At 36.2% G+C, this 24,954-nt stretch overlaps 1 protein-coding gene across 1 annotated transcript; it reads right to left on the minus strand.

The window, feature by feature from the left end:
- Window positions 1-5,311: 5,311 nt before the first annotated feature.
- LOC149423127 (beta-1,4-glucuronyltransferase 1-like) lies at window positions 5,312-24,701 on the minus strand. Its single transcript, XM_089633051.1, has 7 exons — window positions 24,491-24,701; window positions 23,135-23,465; window positions 22,860-23,013; window positions 10,061-10,369; window positions 5,910-6,042; window positions 5,677-5,813; window positions 5,312-5,557 (listed from the first exon to the last, which is right to left on the minus strand). The coding sequence occupies exons 1-7, from the start codon at window positions 24,699-24,701 to the stop codon at window positions 5,312-5,314; spliced, it is 1,521 nt and encodes a 506-aa protein (XP_089489177.1).
- Window positions 24,702-24,954: the final 253 nt, after the last annotated feature.

Below are 24,954 nucleotides of genomic sequence, written 5' to 3' on the forward strand. Positions count from 1 at the left end.
TTATCATCATTTTAAATGTACCTAACAAAACAGAATCTTATTACAGTTTGTTACACATTGTTTTCATAATCAGTTAGAATTTTTTCATTCTTAAAATAAAACAAAAATTATTAATATACTATGTTATGAAAACTAAACCTTATTAAAATATTAAACTTAACAAAATTCAATTAAATTTTTAAACAAAAATCTTAAAAATACTGAGACCATTTTAGTATTCAGTTTTACAATTTTTGAGGTAACTGTTTTAACTGAATAATAATTATCTTCTTTGAATTTGTATCAGCAGCCATTTACACAACAAAATACCTCTTAACATAATATGAACTAAATTCAGTCTTCTCAAATCTTAAGCAACAAAATTGACCCTTTTTAAAGTTTAAAACTCACTGGAATGTAAGTTACATTATTAATTTTTTAAAACATAAAATATCCAAAACTATTCTCATTTATACCACCTTAAATTTTAATCAACAGCCATATTGCCTTAACACGGGCATTAGCCTAGTATGGTTGTAAAAAAACATAACAATTGTAATTTCAAGAATCTATGAAATAATAAAAAATAAAAATAAAAATTCTACGTTTCTTTTACGTAATAAAAACAATCATAACTTTAACTACACAAATGAATAGAAATTATAGCACTTGTAAGTACATTATTTGATTATTTAGCTATTAAAGATTTTTCCTCAGCCTCTTGCCTTTTTACTTTTCAATTTTTTTTTGTATTTATCACTCTTTCCGATAGCTTTTAGAATATCTTCCCTTTTTAAGAGGAATTTGTAAAAATCAATGCAGCTGTATTATAGGAAATTGAATTTAATTTTAATTACTGACGAGATTGTTTCTACGTTTAGTAAATTTCTTTCTTTTGTCCATTGTTGTGAACACGTGTATGTATCTACAACCCGCTTAACTGTAACGACGTCCACACTCACAACTGTCCTGCGTCCTGCGACTCACTGCCAGACAGTGCCAGACTACAAAGTCAGTGTCACTGCGGAGTGCGACTGCGTGGGCGGCGAAGTCAAAGTGAACACCGTACAACTGCGATGGGGAGGTGCGGGGGGACGGTGAATTTAACGAGTCGGTTCAGGGGCATTTAACTAAGCTTTGGCCTCGAAACTCATTTGAAACCGCCACGCCCACCTCAAAATTCTTATAGAAAACGAATAATATGGCTAAAAGCTCAGATCTCATTGGTGAGAACAGAAGGATTGGTTTGATCTCTCGCTCTCTACCATAATGACTCGTGTAACAGAAAGAGATGACGGAATTTTGGCGTTTGACAGTTTCAAATCATTCAAACAAAATGAGAGTGGTTTATTTATACACGCGGGTTGTCATTTTCTGCCGAAATACTATCATTTCCGTCGAAAATATTGCGTGTTAAAGTTGTTCGTGATAAAAATACAATATAAGCCAGTATAGTGTTAGCGAGTTACAAACATATTATATTCTACCTACCTACGTAAGTTCAAGTTTAAAGTGAATTAACAGTTTTAGGTTATTCGTTCGGTTTTTTGAACAATGCTTCATACTTGACATATGTCTTCCTCCACAACGTATAAATGTTATTTATTATATCGATAAACTTATTCATGTTATTGATTAGTGTTATCCTGTATTATCTTATTGTTTTGGTGAAATTAAAGATTATTAAACATATGTAACCATGAGTTCATGAGGCTGACAAATGTCGGAATTTTTCGTCGTACTGTCGGACAATCATGTTTTGGAAATTTTCTTCAGTGTTTTTGCAAATTTCTTGTCATTTTGGGTTTCTTCTTCTCAGATTAACAAGTTTCATCTTAAGGAAATGCACTGTAAAAGTTTATTTTCTTAGTCAGATGAACCTTGCCCTTGGAAAACATTTCGACATTTTTCTGCTTCAAGGACATTTTTATTTTTATAATAGTTTTTTTGGGCTAGTGAATGAATAGAGTAGGCTGAGAGCAATTATGTTGTCTATGGTCGCATCTTTTTTTAAATGGCCTTGAGTTTCCTCTACCTTGTCTACTGCTCTGCTCCGCACGGTAGGTACTGGTTGTATATCTGTGGTTAAGTACTGTATAATTCTATTGGATACAAAAAGCCGGAAGATATCGATCTAGAGAGTGGTATATTTATGAGTCGGTTCGTCGCGGCGTGCAGGCACAGTCCGTGTGTGGCGGGCGGCCCAAGACTTTAAATTTTTAAACCCGGACCACATATAAAACCCCGCCCGGACGCTCCCCGGACGCCTTCTAAACTAGGACAATCCGGGGAAACCCGGACGGATGGCAACCCTAGCTGAGAGTGACTCAGTTGGCAGCGTTCGATTATGAGAACACGTTTTCAACTTTGATCGCAATAAACGCGCGAATTTGGTGGTCAAGTAAACTGGTTGACGGTCACGTGACCTCTTATGCTGCGTATATATTTGCTAGCAGAAACTCGCAAGCGGCGTTTCGCGCCATTCGTTCCTTTCCCTTAATTCGAGGCTTGGCTCGGAAATGTATTCGCGCCATTAGCCTCGACTGACATCTCAAGTTTCTAGTCGCTATGTTTTTTGATGACTAATTAAATTTTTTTAAATATAGTAGTTAATTCACAGTCCTCGCTAGGGAGTCCTGTTATGAGTTAGTTGTGTTGGTGTTACATCCAGATTTCCTCAACTTCGTGATTATTGATTTCATCATCTTCATGTAGGTTGTGTTGGTGTTACATAAAGATTTCCTGAACTTCGTGTTTTTTTATATCATCATCTTCGTGTAGGTTGTGTTGGTGTTACATCAAGATTTCCTCAACTTCGTGTTTGTTGATTTCATCATCTTCATGTAGATTGTGTTGATGTAAATACATAATTTTTAAGATTTCCTCATCTTCATCTTTACTTAACCATATTTTTATGTGGTTTTTGAACCTTTCAATAGATTTCGGATCACGAAACCCGCCCACAGGGCATTTCCTGTGTTCCTCTTTATTCTATGACCCATACGTTATGATCTATGCATCTACACAAGTTGAAAAAATTAAAAAGTAATTAGTTATTTTCCGCATGTATTTATCGACACGTAAGATATTTCACTCACTACGAGTAAAGTGGAGATCACTCGCCACGGCAGCTCAACAGCGACGAAATCAGTCCGTGTGAACCAACCTTAACCGTAGTTAATTTATGTAACTGTGTGTAATACATAATACGAGTATATACGTACCTAATGCTTAGCACCCAGGAGGACTGGTTTCTCAACCTTCAACAACATTCCTTATTTACTGGAAGGAACAAAAATATTGTTTTCTATATAAGTAATCATAAGTATAAATAAATAATAGCCCTCTTACTAATAAACTTGTTTTTAATTTTACATAAATGATGAACAACTATTTGACAGTGTGAAAAATATTTTAAAGACAATCTTATCAAAAACGCTATTTCCAGTAATGCACAATCATGCGCTTTTGCTTTGAAAATTTGATTGCTTAGAAATATTGTATGTGCTCGAGCAGAAAACATAATCTATGAAATAAAAGAGAATTTTTGATAGTTCCATAAAAACTGCTTTAAATTTAAAAATTTCCTACTTACGAACCCCTTTTCGGTAATGGTTGTATTGTATAATATGGAAAATTAAGAACATTAGAAGATTATTGTAAAATATTTAAATATTTCTGCCTGAACTTCAACATTTTTGCATAAATCAAAACCTTTTTTTGTATAGTGTCAGTGAAAATTTTGTTGTCCCTCTTCTTGTGTCAACTGTGGGTAGAGGTTTCAATCCGGGAAGAGGGCTGCCCATTGCTACTGTAAGGTTTTTTGTACATTTCTACATTACTGTTAGAATACGGTTTTACGGGATGGGGCAGTGCAAAATGACAGTATTCTAAAATCACAAATTAAAACCCTAAAAGCCATTACGATAATTATACTGAAAGTCCCTCTAAGTACTAGCACTGACGAAATCTCCATCAATCATAACACCATGTCAGTTAGGGGATCATCTCACTTTAAAGGGCTGAAAAACAAGGTATTTTTGAGATTTTTTTATATGGTTCCTTTGGGACAAAGATGTATATCTTTTTGGGCTTCATAAAATAAAGTAAAGTATTTTTGTGCATTTAAGAGATCTCGTACCACAGAAGCAGAAACAGAAATAATGTTAACATTTTTTTACTAACCGTTTTTGGTTAGGGATGAAATATTAGGTTAACAATTAATGTAACTTTTAAAATAAATAAATAATTTGAATACTAAAGAAGATATCATAAATATCACCTGAAATATTATACTTTATCATTTAATTTGTACATATTATAATTAAATAATCAGATTTAGGATAAAAAACTATCTTAGTTTAAAACCGCTCTCCTGAAAAATAGCTTCTCGTATTTCGTGCTTCTCCAATGATTTGTACCCAATGCCGTTACAATATATCTAGACTTGTTATTGTCTCACAAAATTAAGTTAAAATGTGGCAAGTAAGAAACACTCTTATGTTTCCGTTGGATTCTTAATTCAAACGTTGCTAATGTATGACAAAGATTAACATATTAACGAAATAAACGATAGGACCGGGAGACATTTTCGTATTCAAAAGTTGCGTTGAATACAACTTCAAGGCCGGCTAGGCTTGTGCGCCTGCCGGATTTGAGATGTCAAATGATTAAGAGGAAGCTACAAGCCAAAAATGTGTATATTCTTGGTATACCTTATATTGTAGGTAATACGAATTAAAATCGGTGTACAAACAGAGTCTAGAAACGTTCGATTTCAAGCACAAAACTGTTTTTTTTATTTATTTTGTAAATAATTTTATAAGAAAGCAAAAAACTTTATCAAGTGAAACTGTCACAGATTATCTTAGCTATAATACTGTATTTTTTAAGTTGTTTATTTTACGCGTTCATACATTTCTATTGAAAAAATATTTTTATTAGTAGTTTACTTTATATTTTTTACTGTGTAATTTATTTTTTATTTGTATTCTACTCAAGCGGAAAACCCGCAATTTATCAAAAGCATATTTTTGGTATTCATAATGTACACCAATTCGTGATAAAGATTAATCAAATTAGTGATTAAGCACTAAGCTTCGCCTTACGTCAGTGGCGTGCCATAAATATAACAACGACAGTTTGTAAATGGCGGCGATTTTTATTGATACTCGTTACAGCTGATTTTTATGTTTTTTCACCACAAGCATATAACCGAGTAATTAAAACACTTTCTCGTCACACATGGGGGAATCTTCGCACTTTTAAATGTAATTTACTTAGAGGTAGCACACAACATTACGCGACGCGTGACAGTACTAAAACTATGAAATTAAAAGTCGTACAATTGACGTACTTTTAGCTTTCCACTTTGAGATTTCTCAAAGTCACACTCCTCTCGTTTGCCGTATAGAAGATTAATCTCGGGGATGAGTTTATTTGCGATGAACTTTTTGGTTTGATCGCAGAACTTTTTGCGCTTTAGGTCCATTTGATAAACCTTGATTCCAGGAGTGTGAGTCACGAAGGCATTGTTCAGTATCAGAAAATCGTAGTCCTGGAGGCAGAATATATAGCCCTAGAAAGATTACAAACTCTGTTTATTTTTTAAACCGGGGAATGAACTTAAAATATAGTTCTGTGAAAATGGCATAAAATTAAAATGTTTAATTGTTCATGTTGACATTTTTGAAGTACCTGGGTAATTTTGTCTTGCTTGCCCTCCCAGGAGAGACGCTCCTCGTAGGATGGGAGAAGATCCCGAGCCCCGATGTGAATGGCCTCCCAGCGCTTGTAGGGTCCGATTCTCTTGCCCACTCCTAGCACCTCAAGCCCTAAAGGGTTGTTGTTATGGTTAGTCGAAATCTGCTCCATATATATACGGTTGATTGGTGGCTTGGAAGTTTGGATATTTGTTAGGTTCTACTCACGCTCCTCCTGTGGCCTCAGCAGCCACTCGTCAGCAAGCGGGATGGTGTGACACGGAGCGGCGAAGAGCTCGTGGAAAGGTACCGCCTTCTTCTTTTGAAATAAGCTCACTAGTGCGCTCTTATTAAGAGGAATCTAAAATACATACTTACTTACGAATGTTTAATTAACAATAAAAAATTAAACTTTTACCGTTACCTTAAATTTTTTTTATTTTTTATATTCAAAATAATTTTTCATACATATATGTCAATTATTATTGGGGTACAAAATTATATTAACAGTATCAAAATAATATTAGTAAAATAAAGTGTTAAAAGCTTTGTGTTTAGTGTCCCTTTATCAACGGAGTAGAAAGAAAAACATAAAATACACGTCTTCGACAAGCACAGTACCTATACTACACATACGTCTATCTATCCGAAACTCGTGACAGTGAAGTTAAACTGTTGGCTCTGAACTAACGTTTAATTATTTTTTCACACACAATATTCTAAAATATGTAAGCTATACAATAGTATATGCAACTGCCAAGAATAACTGCGAAAAATCCTCTAATCCAATCTAGAGAAAAAGCAACACAATTATTAGCGAGTAAGACAATAAAGACAAAATCTTTTTTACTAGTGATTTACAAATGCCATTAGAAAAAAAAAATCAGAAACAAGAAAAAAAAAAAAAAAAAATACTATAAATCATTAAAGAAAAATAACAGTTAACTTGCATATGTAGTGCAAAGTTCAGCTGCTGGCCCAGGCTTGGTCAATCTCCGTGACACCCTTCAAATTCCGGCGCTCATAGATTGTCTTGTTTTGGTGTAGGTTATAAGATTTTACAGTGGGATTGTGTTTCTTTCTTTTTGTTGAATGAAGTACTGAGTGCTGATTTTATAACGCACAGCATGGGAATATCGGGTTGCTCTTAGACCATATTTTTCGGTAGCGTCGATTTTAATATCAGAATTTTAATACCACGCTGTTTTTAATGAGCTAATATTATTAAAATTCAAGTTTGTTTCATAATCTCATATTTAAATGGAGTTCACTGCGTAAACGCACTTTGGTGAAAACCGCCACTGCCCAAGAGTGAAACAATATTGTAAAAGCATATTTTGCTTTTGCAATGGATATCTAATCGTTTATCTTCGACGCAGAAAAGCCATTCAACGCTATGAACAAGGTAATTTTTGATCCTGGAAATAAATTCAACAGCGAAATCTTAACCTCAATTGAAGTTCTCCTTAGAAGGAGAAAAAGAAGACCTTACTGCAGTAACCGAAATAATTTTCAAACCAAACACACCTGTAAAAACAACACTAATAGTAAAAATGTACAGATTCGGTAAATACAACTATAAAACCTAGACCAATATAAATATATTTTGACAACTCTCAGACAGCAAAAGCACTGCAAGGAAAAAAATCTCCCAAAGGACAACTTACTCATTTACTCTGACGACCCTGGCACAAAAAAGCACCAAATGATGACTTGCGCATTTACTCTGACTTGATTCTGGCACAACAAAAGCAACTAATGGATTTAAGGGCTGAACTAGAAAAACGAAAAGCCGAAGGAGTAACGTACATAACGTTAAAATACATTGATTCGTCACCAAGAAGAGTTAAGGTTCATCCAAAAAACGATGTAACGCGAAACTAAAAAAAAATACTACCAAACGTCCGTGGACTACGAACAAAACTACAAGCAGCTCTACCCTTTTACTAAGTGAAAATTGGTTTGACCTCGTAATAAAATCATCTGAACTCGGACTCAATAACTATATTTTTTTTCGCAGTGACAGATGCTAGATCAATTTCGAAGTCAAGAGGTGGAAGAGTTCTAAAGCGATAAAACAAAGGTGTCATCCAGAAAATTACACATGAAAAACAACAACATTGAACATTTATTCGTGAAACTCTACTTAACTTGAAAAAAAATAACATTGGAGAAACTTTTCTACCACCACTACCTGATACTAAATATATAGTACGTATAAAAACCATTGAAGATGTCGAAAACCTCTCATCAAAATACCAAAACTCAAAATTTGTAAGAAAATGTATATCTCAAAATGTTGTAGTCACAACCTCCCAAATGTAAATTTAAATTCCAAAGACAGTGGATTCATCACAAAATAAAGTGAAAACGACCGTGTATGATAAATCTTGAACGCAGTAAATTTTCTTAACCTATACAAGCATAATTTTATTTTTAACAATAACGATCGCTTACTTGACTGTCGAATATTCGTAAAATGTCTGTTGTTATAGATATTAAAGGTTATAAGTATTGTTATAGATATCCGACATCCTCACCTATACATCAATTTAAACATACTATGCGATAACGATACTAAACCTGAACATAGAACATTGAACTTAAAATGAGCCGACTTCGATTCAATTATCTGCCATCTCTCAAATATAGGCAGATCGTTTTTGTCTGATGAAAATATTGACAAATCCTTAGAAAAACTATATTTAATATTTTCTAATACTATTGAATCCTATGTACCCTTTTACACACCGGCGATAATCGAAATGAAATCTAGGTGGATTCGTTGGCTTTAAATCTCAGTAAGCAGCTTCATATATTAAAAATAATGTTACTTAATGTTAGGAATAAGAGATAATTTGCTAAAATGGTTAATTAGTTATTTTTTAAAACGTAAACTGTTGATTGAAATAAAATCTTCGCTATCGAAAGCTTTCCGTGCGACTGGTGGCTTACCGCAAGGTAAGTCACCTAGGTCCAGTTTTATTCCTCATCTTCATTAACCATATTACAAATTTCTTCTAAGATGTCGAATTATTGCTCTTTGCTGATGTCATCAAGCTATACCGAAAAAATACTAATGAAAATCACTGTCAAATACTACAGATTGGTAATTAATTAATTGGTATTAAGAAAATAATATATTCTTAAATGTCAAAAGTGCAAATTATTGACTGTCTACCGCAATAAATTTTCCTGTTTTATTTGAATATTTCAAACAACATGGCATTAGAAAGAGTCACGGAAATGAGACACTTTGGTATCATTTTGAATGAAAAATTAAACTTTGCTAGTCACATCCACCAATTGCGAACAAAGGTATAAAACACTAGGCTTCATATTAAGAACGACCAATAACTTTAATCCCGTACAAGTCATTAAACTGGTATACGTGTCTCTAGTCAGAAGCTTATTCGAATACAACTCAGTAGTTTTGTCTTCTTCTTACAAAATTCGTAATAATAACATTGAGAGAATACAAAAAAAACTATCTTTCATAAATTTTAAATTAAATATCCCGCTAGGGATAATACATAAATTTTTCTTTCATTTTAAATACTCTTAATATTTATACGTTCGAAGACAGACGCAAAATAAATCGATTAACATTCTTATTTAATATAATAAACACCAGATTAGACTGTTCCTGCAACTTATAAACTTACACATATCCACTAGAACAACACGACACAATACTCTATCCCACCGCAATGTGCATAAGCGCAACTACATTGTTAGTTCTCCCGTACAGCGGTTTCACACTATGGGAATTCAATACTGAGGTGACATTAATATGTATGTTTAATGTTAACTTAGTGAATTTTGTGGATCATATTAAAAAACTATTCCAACCCTATTATTGAACCTTTGAATGTCTCTTTGTAAACCTGTTTGATCACTGTGTTTTTGTTTGTTTGTTTATGTATTTTAATTTAATGTGTGTATTTTTGTCTATAGTAATTTTATTTTTTATCATTTCTTTCTCATTTTCTAAATTATACCACTTATACTTATGTGAAAGCCCTACGGGTGTAAATTGAATAAAATAAAAACTAATAAAATAAAAATGAAACATTAACAAAAAACATCACCATAGACCAAAAAGACACCCACATTTTTTTACTTCCAAATAATCTCAGGAATCGCTGCTTATAGTCCTAAGACATAAGATGCTTAATCTCTGTATTCCTAGTTAAAATAAAAATAATTTATTGCATTGCTCTGAATGAAGCTTAGATGTGAGTGAAAGTAGTGGGCAACTGGATGGTTTTATTTTGGTTGGTACAAAGCAATTGTGCTATTATTTCAATTCAAATGTCAGACAACAAAGTGATTCCCCTCCACGGTAAACTAAATAATGTAAATTCCTCATAATTAACCTGTTGATCATTTTCAACTTCAAATTCCGGCATCGCGAAGACGAAAGGCACCTTCCTGTGGAGCTCTGGCGGATCTGCGGCTATCAGTCGCAGGAGGTCCGGTGCTAGGCCCGGATTGGGCACCAGTTCTATGTCCAGCGGAAACACAAGGTGCGTCAGGGCCGCGTCACGTGCGATGTTCCGCGCCGTGTTCACCGGGTACTCGAGGCCCAACCTCTCCTTGTACAGCACCGTGCGATTTATCACTTTCTCTATTTCTGCCGAGCAACAGTTGAACTCTTCCATCGGAATACTAGAAATATTTAGGATCTGGAAATGTTCAAATTCAATTTAGTATTTATAATAGCCGAAAAAAGTTTATCAATTGTAAAAAAATGGCTAAATAGTAATACTCTTACCATTAATACAATTAAAACAAAATACATCACACACAGTATAACACAAAGAGGCCAACCTCCAACTAACATAGACCTATTACTACATGACTGTGAACAAACTTCATTTAATTGCCAATGCGAACGTTTAGAAAGGGTAAAACAAATAAAATACCTAGGGGTTATTATTGATACACACTTACGCTGGACTGACCACATTAATTTCATCACTAATAAACTAAAACGAGTCATGTACCTAATGAAGTCCATCAAAAACATTTTCCCTCTAACAATACTCAGATCCATATATTTTGCACTGTGTCAATCCATTGCCACATATGGAATACTGGCTTGGGGAAGTGCTACAAGAATGACAATTAACCCAATCCAAAAAATTCAAAAGGCGATAATTAAAATAATCCTAAAAGTACCATTCGACACAGAATCAAGCAAAATTTACAAAACATTAGAAGTCTTGTCAATAAGACAACTTTATGCCAAGTCTGCATTGCTACTCCTCCTCCAACACAAACTCCATATTCGAATTCAACCAAAAACTTCGTTAAAAACCAGATCCTTAACAAATAAAACACTAAACATACCTATAACACACACCACACACGGACAAAGACACTTTAAATACTACGCTACTAAACTGTTTAATTGTATGCCCATTACTCTGAAGCAACTACTAACTGCAAATACATCCGCAAAAATTCACAAAAAACATATCACAGCCTGGATCAAAAACCAAGATATTTTATTTTTTCAAAACATAATAACTCCAAACCAAACATAACTAAAACATAAAAAGTGTATAATAAATAAACACGTTTTTCGAGATTTTACCAACTATACTCACACTTACAATACAAATATATGCTCTTAATATATATTAATATATTTTTTTTACATATACATTATGAATATTCAATTTACAAAAACTATTAATATTTTATGAATATTCAATTTACAAAAACCAAAAAAAAATTATAACAATTAAAATTAAAACATGTAGAAAATAAAAACTTTCTTCTACAACACATAAATACTTGTCACACCTATACATAACCACGTAAACACCTCAGCACAGGTTCTCCTAGTGAGGTGTTCACGAAACATACAATATTAATCACATACAGTTTCACCTTCTCAAACCTACCTTACACACAACATATTATAGTTATAAGTTTGAAATGTAACATGTACAAATATAAATAATTATGTGAACACTGTAAATATTATATAGAAATAAATAAATAAAAAAAATTAAAAAAATGAATAATCCCATTAAAGTGTAAGATTTTTTTTGCGTTGTAGTATGTTTATTAATTTGTCATGGACGCTACCCTGACAAATTAATACGTCAAGTTTTATGCGCACGCGTACATAAAAAACTACAGTTCTCATGAACAGCTGCTGTGTTCATTATTAATGTATGTTTATGTTCTCGCATCAAGAATAAACAAGGGAACCGACATAACAGCAGGGCCGGCCCTGTGCTGGCGTAATTGGAGCAATCCGCTCTTGGCGCTGACTTACCAAGGAGTCAAGGCGTTGGTGATGCAAAACGTAATACCTAACACAGGCCCCGCCAGGCCCCGTTTGACTCCTATCATACCGGAAGCTTTCGCAAAGTATTTTCAATCTGTCTATAATCAGAAAAAAATATTCTGAATCTTATGTACAGGATGGTTTTGATCGAAAACATGCATTTCAGTTTAGCAGTCAAAAATTGAAATCAATAGCAACCGATCCTGATTTAATTCCACCCTTTGTTATTAAGGGATGTTCCGAAACATATCTAAGCCACTTATACAAAATGGACTTTTTCTAGATTATGGAAGCTGTCGAAAGTCACCCCTTTACACAAATATGACAAGACGTGTCAAGCAACCAACTATCGTCATATAGATAGATTCTTTCCGCACTTGCTGTTGTAATGTTTTCCCGTCTCCCCTTATCGTTCTCGTTAACGGATTAATCTTTTGTTATACGTTTGATTTGCAACTTCTCGCGGTTTATCAACCCTTCAATCTTAACGAATTAATATGTCACGTTGTGTCAATTTTTTGTTTCGACAGGGATTAATTCATTGAAGGATCATTTTAATTGGTTGTGGTAACTTTGGTTCTTTTTAGATGAGGCGTGTTACATTCTGTATGGTTTGAAAATAAGACAATGACCGACTACCCTGATTTTAACTACCTTTTCCTACCTTGTTTGCTCGCCCAAACGTTTCCGGTTGCTGCAGTTGATAATGTGCTAATATAATGAGACAATTAATTACAAATTAAGTACATGAAATTCACTATAGACAATTCAATTCAAGATGCACAAGATTCTAAGTTAATGATTTGACTATGGATTGTTAGTTTTGTGAGTTATTTCTATGAGTAGGTATTTTCGGGAATAGCTAGAGACAAAACATGTGTTGCTTTCGATTGGTCTCCGTCCAAATCCCATCCATCAACGTGACCAGCTCGAGAGCAGCCAAGTTGATGGTCCAATCCCAACACCTCCAGAAATGAATTGAATATCGCTCAGCGACAGATGAAATAATGACATGTTTTGCCTCCTGCCGGAGGGTGATGAAGGTGGAATGTGGGTCCTTGGTGGTAACTGTTGATGTTGATGTTGATGATGAATGATGAAGATTCATCTTATACCGTTAGGTACAAGGGCTGCTCCGGTCCGGTGGCATGATAGCCTGGTGTCAGGAACCATTTGGGCCACGTGGGTAGCGCGAGGTTTAGGTCGCGTCAACCTCCCCCAAATCGATGATGAGTTGAGCTTCGCCAGCATGCCGAAAATTAGGAGTCCACTCTACTAACCTCAAACATAAACATATACTGAAGTGGTTTGCATCAGCAACGTCAGGAGTTCGGGAGTCCCGTGAACACCCCTCTGGTTTACGCTCGTAAGGATAATGATGAATTCAGCTTCAGTTTGTTCGACTTCGCCTCTGCAGTCACGCTACTCCAAATAGCTCCTGGCTCCAGTCTATACAGCTTCTCGTTCCAGTAGAGGTAATGACACCTATTTATCATATGTACAATACAGAGCATACTTCAAGTCTTTTGTCCACACTCAAAATAGTCATGTCAATATTTAATTTGGATGAGGGCGTCCATCCGACATAACGAATGTTTCCTAGACGGGAGATTTTACCCCACTTCAAAGTCATGGTCATTCGCTCTATCGTTTGTTACCCTCCGTTCGCTTCAAATATCAAAGAATGGTAGAAATTGATATCCTCGACTTCCGGCGCTAAGGATCAGGGATACTGGAATCATCAGGTCGTGAATCTGAAATCATCCGATCTCCGTCAGCTCAAACGGTTTCAGTCGGAGTCAATTTCCAACCTAATTCTGGATGACTTCTCCTCCTATAGTGGGGTAAGTACTTATTGAATTTGACAGGAAGGACGTCAGAAAGCGCCGTAACAACTTCATATTCGTCACGATCCCTTCGTTCTGTCAGCGAGAAAATCCTCCTCACCCGCCAGCCAAGAATAGCATAGCCCTTATCCGCTTTGTTCCTTCGTCTACCAGCTAACTCAAGTAGGAAAGCCCATTAGCAATTTTCGTTCCCTTCGATCTGAACTCAGTGAAAGCGTCCTCTCACCAGCTGAAAATACTCGAAACAGGGGTCTATTCCGGGTGACTATCTAAGGCTGGTCCGCCAACACCTTCGACAGACACCGGTGCTTTTACGGGAATAACTCAACCACACCAATAGCAGGGGAAAAAGCCGGCGCTGCTATACTAAAATAGACGTTATATCGGTATCCAGGGTTATCGACTTTGCTAACACAAGAGTCCCTATTAGGCAAGCCAAATTACAAATTTCGTTCCCTTCGCTTTTGTCGCTTTGGTAAGATAGGACAGCCTACGGAAAATTCGTATACTTCGTCCCCGTCAAACCCATGAAAAATTAAAATCTCGCTTGATAGAATAGGAATGCCAGACAGATGCACTCTCTCGGCGACTAGCCTCGATCCGCTGCGTTATTCCGATTCAAAAATGAATTAAAAGAGCGATGTTTGAATAAATTATATTTAATTAAATATATTTTATGAATTCCGTATAGAATAAGTTGAATTCCCAAGGAGGATACGACAACTCATTTTCAAATAACAGGCATTGAAGCATTTAATTTACCGTTCTATCCGTTACTATAAAAACACTGCATAAATACAATGGTTTGTGTTCTTTAAATTTTGGCGCTAAATATAACTACTAGAGATTTATTAAATCATTTTAAACTCATAAACAATGTCTATTGTTGGATGATCTAAAGCGGTTTCAGGGTAACCGTTCTTCGTCCCTTTTTTTTAATGGCCAGGTCTCGTAATTTATGACCTCCTTCGCTAACGGGTACCTATAGTGCTCAAGTTGAATACCCTTACTTCAAAATACAATTGGATTATTTGGTTTACATTAAGGAAATAAGTGTTAATAATTAGATTATAATAGACTTACCGATACATCTTAGTGTCAACAATCCAAATAATTATAAAAAGTCACATGCAGAAAAACTCATGCTGTTAGAAAACCGCACCTTCTACACTAAATGATTTTAGCCGTGTTCGCGTCCCGACGATTAATTCTTGTTGACGCGCTTCCTAGTTTTTACTAACTCGACTATCTTAAAACGCTGACCGATCCTGATTATTCCTGACCGTCTCCCAGACCTTGAAACTCTGACCCCTTGACTGTATTTCCCGCCTCCCAACGTTTTCAAACTGACTATCTTGAACCGCTTTTTCTAACCACCGACTATCGACTTCCTTCTTCCGTTCTTCAACGCTAACTGTCTCGACCGTCTCATTAACCACGACTATCGACTTCCTCCTTCCGATCTTCAACGCTAACTGTCCCGACCGTCTCCCCGCGCTTTCAAATCCAGACTCCCAAAAACTGACTACCCGCCCGCGCTCCTTAACCACGACTATCGACTTGCTTCTTCCGACCTTCAACGCTGACTGTCCCGACCGTCTCCCCGCGCTTTCAAATCCAGACTCCCAAAAACTGACTACCCGCCCGCGCTCCTTAACCACGACTATCGACTTGCTTCTTCCGACCTTCAACGCTGACTGCCTTGACCGTCTCCCCGCGCTTTCAAATCCAGACTCCCCCTTCTCAAACCAACCCCCCAAATCACCATATGCGATTTCTAATTTATGTTCTTTTGAATTCTGAATGCTTTTTGTTTTCAAAAGACAGAAATGCACTAAAGGAACACATCAATTATGGCCCTAGAACCTGTCACATTAATTTTAAATCGTTTCAAAACCAATAAATTGTTACTTCTCCAGTAAAGTCTAATTCTTTGTTCAAAGGATGAAACTTGACTACCCCCAGTCCAGTGGCGTGTTGGCCCACCAGCATTTTAGCTCGGCTTACTATTATCAACCACCATCACGGAGGTCTCTGCCGATACAGTGCATGTTCCTATTTTTTTTCTCTACCCTAATAAATCTAAACACTTGTTTTAAAATCAGTTGTCCAACATCTGGTAATCTCCTATGTCGTGAGACCAACTGAAAATTTCTTTCCCACCATAATAAATCAACAATAAAAAAAAATTATCCCAGGGCGAGTCCATCACACTGTTATTGGACCAATTTATGTCTATGCCAAAGTGGAACCATTCTTAGACTTGGACGATCTCCAAAGTCGGGTCTCCAGCGACCAGTTTTTAAAAAAAAATCCGATAAAAGTTTTTTTTAACGATTTTCCAGATTATTTTTTCCATGAAATCGTGAATCATTTAAATGTAGTGAATTTAAAGTTAATGTTCTTTATGCAAATAGAATCGCGTCATCGCGCCTCACATTTTTTACAAATGTTACCTGGCTGTCCGCTGTATAGACTAAGAGGCCTTGTATTTTCTGGGTGTGGAGAAAAGTGTTTACTAAAAACCTTACTAAAATTAAATGTTTGTGATCCTCATATTCAGCATCATCAGCTCTCTAGCAGTCAACCGCGGCCATTGACTACATACGTGTCTGTTTGTGTTACGTTGGGATCTGGAGGGAAATTATAATCAATATTTTTAGGAATTCCTCCGCATTTGCTTGTGGAATCGGGAAAATCGCAGAAAACCATATTCAGGAGGAAGCCGCCGTCTATCAACTTGATACAGGGACGGCCTTCAGTAACATCAAAATATGATGTCCTGTATTGTGAGGTCTCTGTGTGTGTGTGTTTATGGGGAAAAAAAGAATAAACTTACAAAAACATAGAAATTATAAAATATTATATAAATAGATTTATGGGATGGAGGTAGGGTGATTAGGAAATACCTACTGCTCGTTGCTTACTCGTCCGAGTCTGGATCTGGGTCAGACCAGATATTGTCTAAGTCCATCATGATATGATGACCGGTCGGTGGCTGAGTTGACATCGCGTTTGGGTCCCACCCAGGCGTAGTTTGTTCAATTCCTCTGCTGGCTAAGTCCTCCTTCACAACACAAGCAAAATTTTCCGCTTGCTGTGGTGGTAGTAGGAGATTTTCAAATATTGTCAGGTTATTCGTAACACGGGAATGTTTGTCTTTCTATTTTAAAATAATGTTAGTAGGTATAGTCTGTGGGTATACTGAAGGTAATATAAGTAATATAATAATAAGTCCTTATGATTTCTTATTTTTCACTGAAACATGGTTATCAGACAATATTGCTTCAACCGAACTTGGACTGCATAATTATAATATTTTTCGCTGTGACCGCTCTTCATCTTCCAACAAGTCTAGAGGTGGCAGGGTCATGATATGTGTTAAAAAAATACTCTTGCCACATTCTTGATTCTCGTAATGATGTATCTGAAGAACTATTTGTTTGTGTTCTTCTTGGCTCCAAGAAACTTGTCATTGGTTGTGTCTACATTCCCCCATCCTCTTCAACAGATATCTACAAGTCACATACTGAAGCTGTTGAACGTATTTCCATAAATGCCGATTCATTAATTATTTGCGGTGATTACAATCTACCGAAGGTAATATGGCTTAATGACAATCATGGTGTGAAAACTCCTAGTAATATTTCTCTTCAAGCTTCCATAATAATGAATCTATTTGCCTACTTGAACATGTTCCAACTAAACTCGATCCATAATTGTCAAGGTTACTGTCTTGACCTGATCTTTACTAACACGCCTAGCGTTTGTGTAAGTGAAGCTCCGGACTCATTACTACCAATAGATAAATATCACCCACTACTCGATATCAACTTCACTAATCCTTTCAAAAATGTTACCTTAAAATCAACGGTTACATACCACTACAAATTTAACAAAGGTGACTATACTAGCATGAACAGATATCTCGCCCAAACTGACTGGACATTTCTTGAATCGAACATCAATATTAACGATGCTACATTTAAATTCAACGAATGTATAACTCATGCCATAGACTTATTTGTACCTAAGGGAACTTATTCCCAGCCTAAGTTTCCCATTTGGTTCAGCATGAAACTAAAGAAGTTGATAATCGAGAAAAAGAAAATACACAAATTATTCAAATGTACGAACAACTTAGAATATTATCAAAAATTTTCTCAGCTAAGAGAACTATCCAAAATCGAATCTGTTAGGTGCTACAAATCCTACATCGAACTCACTGAGACACGATTAAAGCTTAACCCTAAACAATTCTGGAAATTTGTTAAACAAAAACGTACTGATGATAATGATCTCCCTCCAAGTATGTTCTTTAATGAAAATCATGCTACCAACGGTCTCGACATTGCTAACCTTTTCGCTGAACACTTCTCCTCCGTCTACTCTGATACCTCGTGCACTATCCCTCCACTCAACTATACTAATACTATTGATTTAAATAATTGCCAAATCACACTCATAGATGTCTTTAACTCCTTAAAAAATCTCCCCAGCAAAACAAGCACTGGTCCTGATGATATTCCAGAAATATTACTGAAGGAATGTTAATTTACTATATCTAAGCCAATTTGTTTGTTATATAACTTGTCAATATCATCTGCCACTTTTCCGGACTCCTGGAAAGTTTCTTATATCAGACCTATTTTCAAATCCGGCAATAAGTCGAACGTAGAAAACTATAGACCCATATCGACACTATCCCATATTCCTAAAATATTTGAGTCAATAATCACGAAGAAAATCACACCTATCTTTAAAAACGTACTGATCGAAGAACAGCATGGATTTAGATCTGCTAAATCTACTACTACTAACTTACTATCCTTTACCAATTCCATCGTCAATGGCCTAGAAGATAACCCACAAATAGACGTTCTATATACAGACTTCTCTAAAGCTTTTGACAAAGTAAACCACTCAATCCTTATGGCCAAACTATATGCTATCGGTATTAGAAACCCCTTGCTATCCTTCTTTAATTCTTACTTAAGCTATAGAAAACAACGAGTTAAATTAAACAACCTTGTGTCTACTATTATTGAAGTAACGTCCGGCGTACCTCAAGGAGCACATCTAGCGCCACTTATTTTTAACTTATTTATAAACGACATTATAAGTATTTTCTCTCATACAAGCTTTTGGCTTTTTGCGGACGACAATAAGATTCTAAAAATAATAAAAAATCACGATGACTGCCTTCTTTTCCAATCGGATATCGACTCTTTCTATGATTGGTGTAAAATTAATTGTTTAAAACTAAATGTCGATAAATGCAAAATTATGTCCTTCTATAGATCAAAAAAACCGATTGTCTTCGAATACAAACTTAATAATATTTGCTTAACAACTGTTACATCTATTAAAGACCTTGGTGTCTCTCTAGATAGCAAGCTTTCTTTTCGGGATCACAAAACTGCAATCGTTAATAAATCCCTCAAACTACTTGGTTTCATCACTAGAATCACTTCGGACTTCAAAAACGTAAATACCCTTAGAACTCTTTACTACTCTTTGGTTCGCCCCCATCTTGAATATGCTTGTGTAATCTGGTCTCCTTTTTATGCTGTCCACATTCGACGCATTGAATCTCTTCAACATCGGGATTGCTAGGAGGCTAGGATTAGAAAAAGGCAAATACTCATATGACGAAATTGAACTAACTCTAAACCTCTCTCCTTTGGAAGTCCGTCGGGAAAGAAATGGCCTCATTTGCTTCTTCAAAATTATAAATGGTATTATTGATTCACCTACTCTACTGCAACTCATTCCCTTCAATATCCCCTCGCACAGACTCAGAAATAATGAACTGCTCTTCCTCAACCATCATTCGACAAATTTTGGATATTATTCACCATTGTCCAGAATGTGTATACTGGTCAACTCAAGTCAAAACCTTAACTTCTTTGGAATAAGTCTGAATGATTTTTGCCGGTCGCTAAACAAGTGACGGAATATTATAAGTGTCCCGTGGTCCTGACCCACGGCGTAGTCTTGACTTGATTCGACTTGTCACTTTATTTTCTTATATTATATCTGCCTTATGTCTTTGCTTTCATGTACCTTTGTCTAATCCTGTATTTTTCATTTTATTGTTTTCATGTTATTATTTTGTAATTTGAACGATGTCCGTTAATAAATAAATAAATAAATAAATAAAGTCGTTCTGAGAATGTATTGTTTTTTTTTATTGAATGAGTAATTTGTAAAAACTTTCAGGTGGTCTGTATGTGTATTCGTACAAAGTCGGTATTTGTTCGCGGCCGTGTGGTTTTTTCAAGTTGGTTCTGAATCTTGTGCTGTATGTAATTTTGATGTAATGATTTTGGAGGGTCTGAAGTTTTATGTGGTCTGTGTGTGATATGCTACTCCATAAAGGAATAGCATAGGACAGTACCGGGGCGATAAGCGAGTAGTAAATAAAGAGTTTGGTTCTGGGATGGATATAGCGGGCTTCGGCTTCATTGCGCCGATCGCCTTTCGCGTTCGTGCGCGCATCTTCGATAAAAGCAAAAACATTGTGTCAGGCCTGAATTTTTATTTCATCGGCACGGAAAACAAATAAATATTGTGGTCTGCCCTATTGTGTCATGTTTGCACAAACATTTGGTTCATTTTTGTAGTAATATTGTCACTGGTGACACAGCTTAACAATTACATCAACGGTTTTTGCTAATGCAAGTTGTTGTTACGACTTTAAACAAATCATTAAACAGTTAATTCATTTCTATGATCATCAACCCTGTGATAGTTGGATATCTATATTATTCTGTACATACATATTATGGCTCAATTTCAGTAAACTCAATGACAGTTCGATGAGAGCTGTGAATGCGAAATGTGCCCAGGTCAATATCCATACAGCCAACGTGTAACTAACGTGCAAGGTTCTCAGAATATGTATTTTGGGCTATGTGAGCTCGAGTGTAAGTTAAAAAATTACATCAAATATAGCTGTGGTGGTTCAATACAGATAGCTTTTCTGGTTTATAAAAAAATGTTTCACTTTCGAAAGAATCAAAAAAAATATATTTAAAATATTTTCGTGGCTAAAATATCTTCCTGAACCGAATAAAACATAATTTTTCTTTTTTTTCTCGATTTGATTTCACGGCCAAAAGTATAAATTGGGTATTGTGCCGTGTTGTGCTTTCTACCATTGCGAACGTGTCCGATAGTGTTACAGTGTCCATTATTAGGGCAGATGCATGACAGATCATTTTTGTAGCTCGTCCTCAAAATCTTCACATTGAGTCCGTTCACTGAGCAGTCAACAAGTAGCAGGTAGGTGAATTGTATTTTGAGAATTAGTGATTGGTATAGGCGGTAGGTAGGGCTGCCACATCTCCGGGTTTGACCCGGAGTCTACGGGTTTGCATGGTGTATGTCCGGGCTACGGGTTTAACATCGATATCTCCGGGTCAGACCGGGCAGTGGCAGCGAAGCGACATACGACCGTCACGACTGACTGAGTGCATCGCGCGGGGGCGGGGCGGGGAATACCTGCGCGACAAACATTAGAATGGAAACAATAGCTCAGCTCAGTCAACACAAACAGCAGTGTTTTATGCTTTATTTTTTTAATTTCAATCATAGATTATTTTAGAACGTTTTTCCAATTAAAAGTACCTAGTGTTGTAGTGTGTTGATGTATAATTAGCATAATGGAAGACGGAGAATCAAAATCGAAAAAAAAGGACAAAATTATTTTTTAACAATCGTGGCTAGAAAATGGGTGAGAAAAGTCGATGAAAAAAACGCGAAATGTGTATTTTGTAATGTGAAATTTACAGTGAAATTGGATGGTGAAAAGACTTTATCAACTCATCTCAACAGTGAAACGCACAAGAAAAAGGTGAGAAACATTGAATTAAATTCTTTGATGACCGCATTTCTACCAAAGAAAAATTATTCTGAAGAGGTAAACGTAGCGACAATCGAAATTGCGTCGATTTATCATGCAATTAGAAACCACCACAGTTATTTGAGCACCGATCGCGGAATTAAATAGAATGCATCTCTTTTTTTCGATTTACCACTATCACATAAAGTTCACTGTGGCAGAACCAAAGCTGAAGCCATTGTTTTGAATGTCCTAGCACCGAACTCAATAGAGTCTATAATACAAGGCCTAAAAAGGTCTCAATCTGGAAATGGGGTTCACTTTTCGATTGCTATCGACGCCTCAAATAAAGGATCCTAGAAAATGTATCCAATAGTCATCAGATACTTTGACCAAGAAAAAGGTGTTCAAGATAAATTAATGGATTTTTATGAGGATTCCAACGAAATATCTCAAAAGATTTTTGAGAAAATTGAAAATTTAATGCTTCAACACGACTTAGATACAACTTTGTTGTCTGCATTCTCTGCAGACAATGCATCGGTGAATTATGGTGCTCACAATTCCGTGTACCAAAAAATTAATGAGAAATATTCTGACACCAAAGTCGTTAAGGCGATGCACTACGTCGTGTGATATTTTAAATTTAGCCGCTATCAATAACAACCATTACGTAGGTGGCGATTAGGTTTAAATTCCCGTTTAACACCATCCGCCAGTTTTGATTTATGCATGAAAATGCGTCTTTTTTTAATGGGAAATTTGTGGACAGACGAGCGAAACTGCTTGTTAGTGGACATGGTGAAGGCAGAGTTAATTGTAAAGATTAATAAAATTACTATATGAATTGCCAAGAATTTTTTCGATAGCAAGAAAAGATGCTTAAACAATGCCTTCAGAATGAAAAATATAGTTTTAAGTGTCTGGCTGGTCCAAGTCAGCTTAGCACTAACTAGCTCATTTATATTAAAATATTAACAATGGTAATTTACCATGACATTTTGCCTTAGTTAAATAATTCATACAAAAAAAGTTTTTTTTAGTAAAAAAAACTATATTTCTAAAATCTCCGGGTCCACTGTTTTTGAAAGGTGGCAGCCCTAGCGGTAAGGCATCGCCCTCGTGCATTTCAAGGGAGTAAAACATTATTATCTAAATGTACTCTTAGCACCACTAACCTGCAAGGGCATGTGATCTTGATGAAAAAATATGTGGAAAGACACCCATTTTTTTACGAGAGGATCGCAGTGACGAAGCTGTTCTATGGTAGCCAGAGTTGGGGGATAATCGTCGCCGGGAGCGTGAATCGCCAGGCTGACGGGGGCCAACCAACTGCAACAAATGAATACACTTATCAGATTGCAGCACCGAGTTCGGTCGTGGCAAACGGCAGGGACCTGGATCAGCCAACTGATCTAGGAGGAGATAACCGCAAATGAATTAGAAGGCAGACCTCGCGGCGGTGGCTCGCACGTGGTGCATGAATGTGTAGTCCCCGTGAGTAGTGAGCGTGATGGTCTGGTGACAGCGGAGGTGCCCGTGCTCCGCGGGCACCCAGTTCAGCAGCACCCAGTAGGGCCCCCGATGTGCCACGCGGCTCAGCTGGATCCTGTCCCCACACTGCAACAGCAGACGCAGCCTCTCGTCCTTCCCGGCTCTGTACTCTGTATCGGGCACATCACTCCCTGCAATCGTGTCGATCTGCCCGGCTCTGTTCTTGTTACCGGATAAACCATTCCCCGTAATAGTACTTTCCTCTACCATAAGTGCACCTTCTTGGCTGGCTGAAATCGAACTTTGATGTGTGTTGGGGAATTCTGTCACGGTTTTATAATCCTGCTCACTTTTATCAATTTTGTCATCTGTACAATTCCCACGAAATTCGGCTGCTTCCTCCATATACCGTTCAATCGGTTCGTTTGATGAATAGTGCATTATAATAATAAGTGTTGGAACTAAACAAAAACCAAAAAATATAATGATGTTTAATTTTTTGATTCTTATTTTCATTTCGTAAAACTTAATCATATGCACGGGAACAATATTTTGTGAGAAAAGTTTAAGGAAAATGTTATAAATATAAACTTATAAAATATGTATATTGTAGGTAAGAAGAAGTTCTCGCTGCCGAACTTCCAACCGTAATTTCAGCGTTCGACTCCACTCCGGTGTTTGTAACTAACTAAAAGAATGAATTAGTTTTTCTCTTTTCAATATAAGGTTATTTATATTTATTTTATTGATAATTAAAAAATATATATTATTTTGATTGACAATTCGTGTGTCATTAAATTTATTTCTAGCTAGAAGGGGTAATAAAATAACATACCTACCAAAATACTAAAATAAAATCCCGTGACACGGGATATCAGGATGGTTTTAAAATAACTGTATTTTTATTAAAGAATGATCTCTTTTCAAATGTATTTTAAAATTTAAAAAATACTTCAACCTTTCTCCACGGGGACTGGAGTCTCGCGCTAACAACTAGAAAGCATTGTCATCGACAACGAGCCTATCTGCCGACTTTCAGGTCGATCGGATGTCGTAAAGTGGGTTAATTACCGCTTCGAAGATTTTCATTCATTCATTACAGAAAACAAAAGTGAAATTCAAACATATGTATTTAAAAAATTAAACACGTTACGAAAAAAGTTTTGTTGTTGAATTGCGTTTTTTGTAAATAAATACCTACTTATCTTTTAAAATAATTACTGTAGGAAATGGTCTTATAAAACTAATTTATCAGAAAATACTATGTATTTATTAATGTTTATTACAGTTACGGATTCCGAAACTGCTCACATACGGCAAGGTGTGTGAAGTGTTTGCCCCGAAACAACAGAGGCCCACATATGGCAAACTGCAGAGGCTGCCCGAAGCGGGTACCATACGTCGCCACGCTCCAGCAGCGACCCGGACAGCCCCAACTCCCAGCACAGCAGGTTCCCAGCTGCTCCAAGGTCTTCTGCGCGTGCAATCCCAGCTTGCCTGCTACACTTCAAAGAGAAGCTCATCATCCTGATGGACCTTATCACTATCACTCTCGATGGATAATTCAGAGGTGGTGAGGACTGACGAACTGCTCGCTCTGGCCAACGACACAAACATCGATATATTTGCAAAAAAACAACATACAACTCGAGACTACTAAAGAGAACCAACATGAAGAGACTACACGACCGCGAACAAATACCGACTTTGTACGAATTTACACACAGACTCACTGAACGTTTCTACAAATAACTTCGATCTTCTTAGATTCATAGACTC

Source organism: Hesperophylax consimilis, chromosome 6 (assembly GCF_061612785.1).
Source record: "Hesperophylax consimilis isolate HC1 chromosome 6, BYU_Hcon_1.0, whole genome shotgun sequence".
NCBI lineage: Eukaryota > Metazoa > Arthropoda > Insecta > Trichoptera > Limnephilidae > Hesperophylax > Hesperophylax consimilis.

Bases quoted from the DNA above. Each gene is read 5' to 3' on its own strand.
- LOC149423127 (XM_089633051.1), bottom strand. From the start codon at position 24,701: ATGATGAGCTTCTCTTTGAAGTGTAGCAGGCAAGCTGGGATTGCACGC. The intron at 10,370-22,859 runs GTTAGTGGTGCT...GAACATTTCCAG, and splicing joins AAGATCACATGCCCTTGCAG to ATCCTAAATATTTCTAGTAT. The intron at 5,558-5,676 runs GTACTTCAAAAA...TAATCTTTCTAG, and splicing joins AGCAAGACAAAATTACCCAG to GGCTATATATTCTGCCTCCA.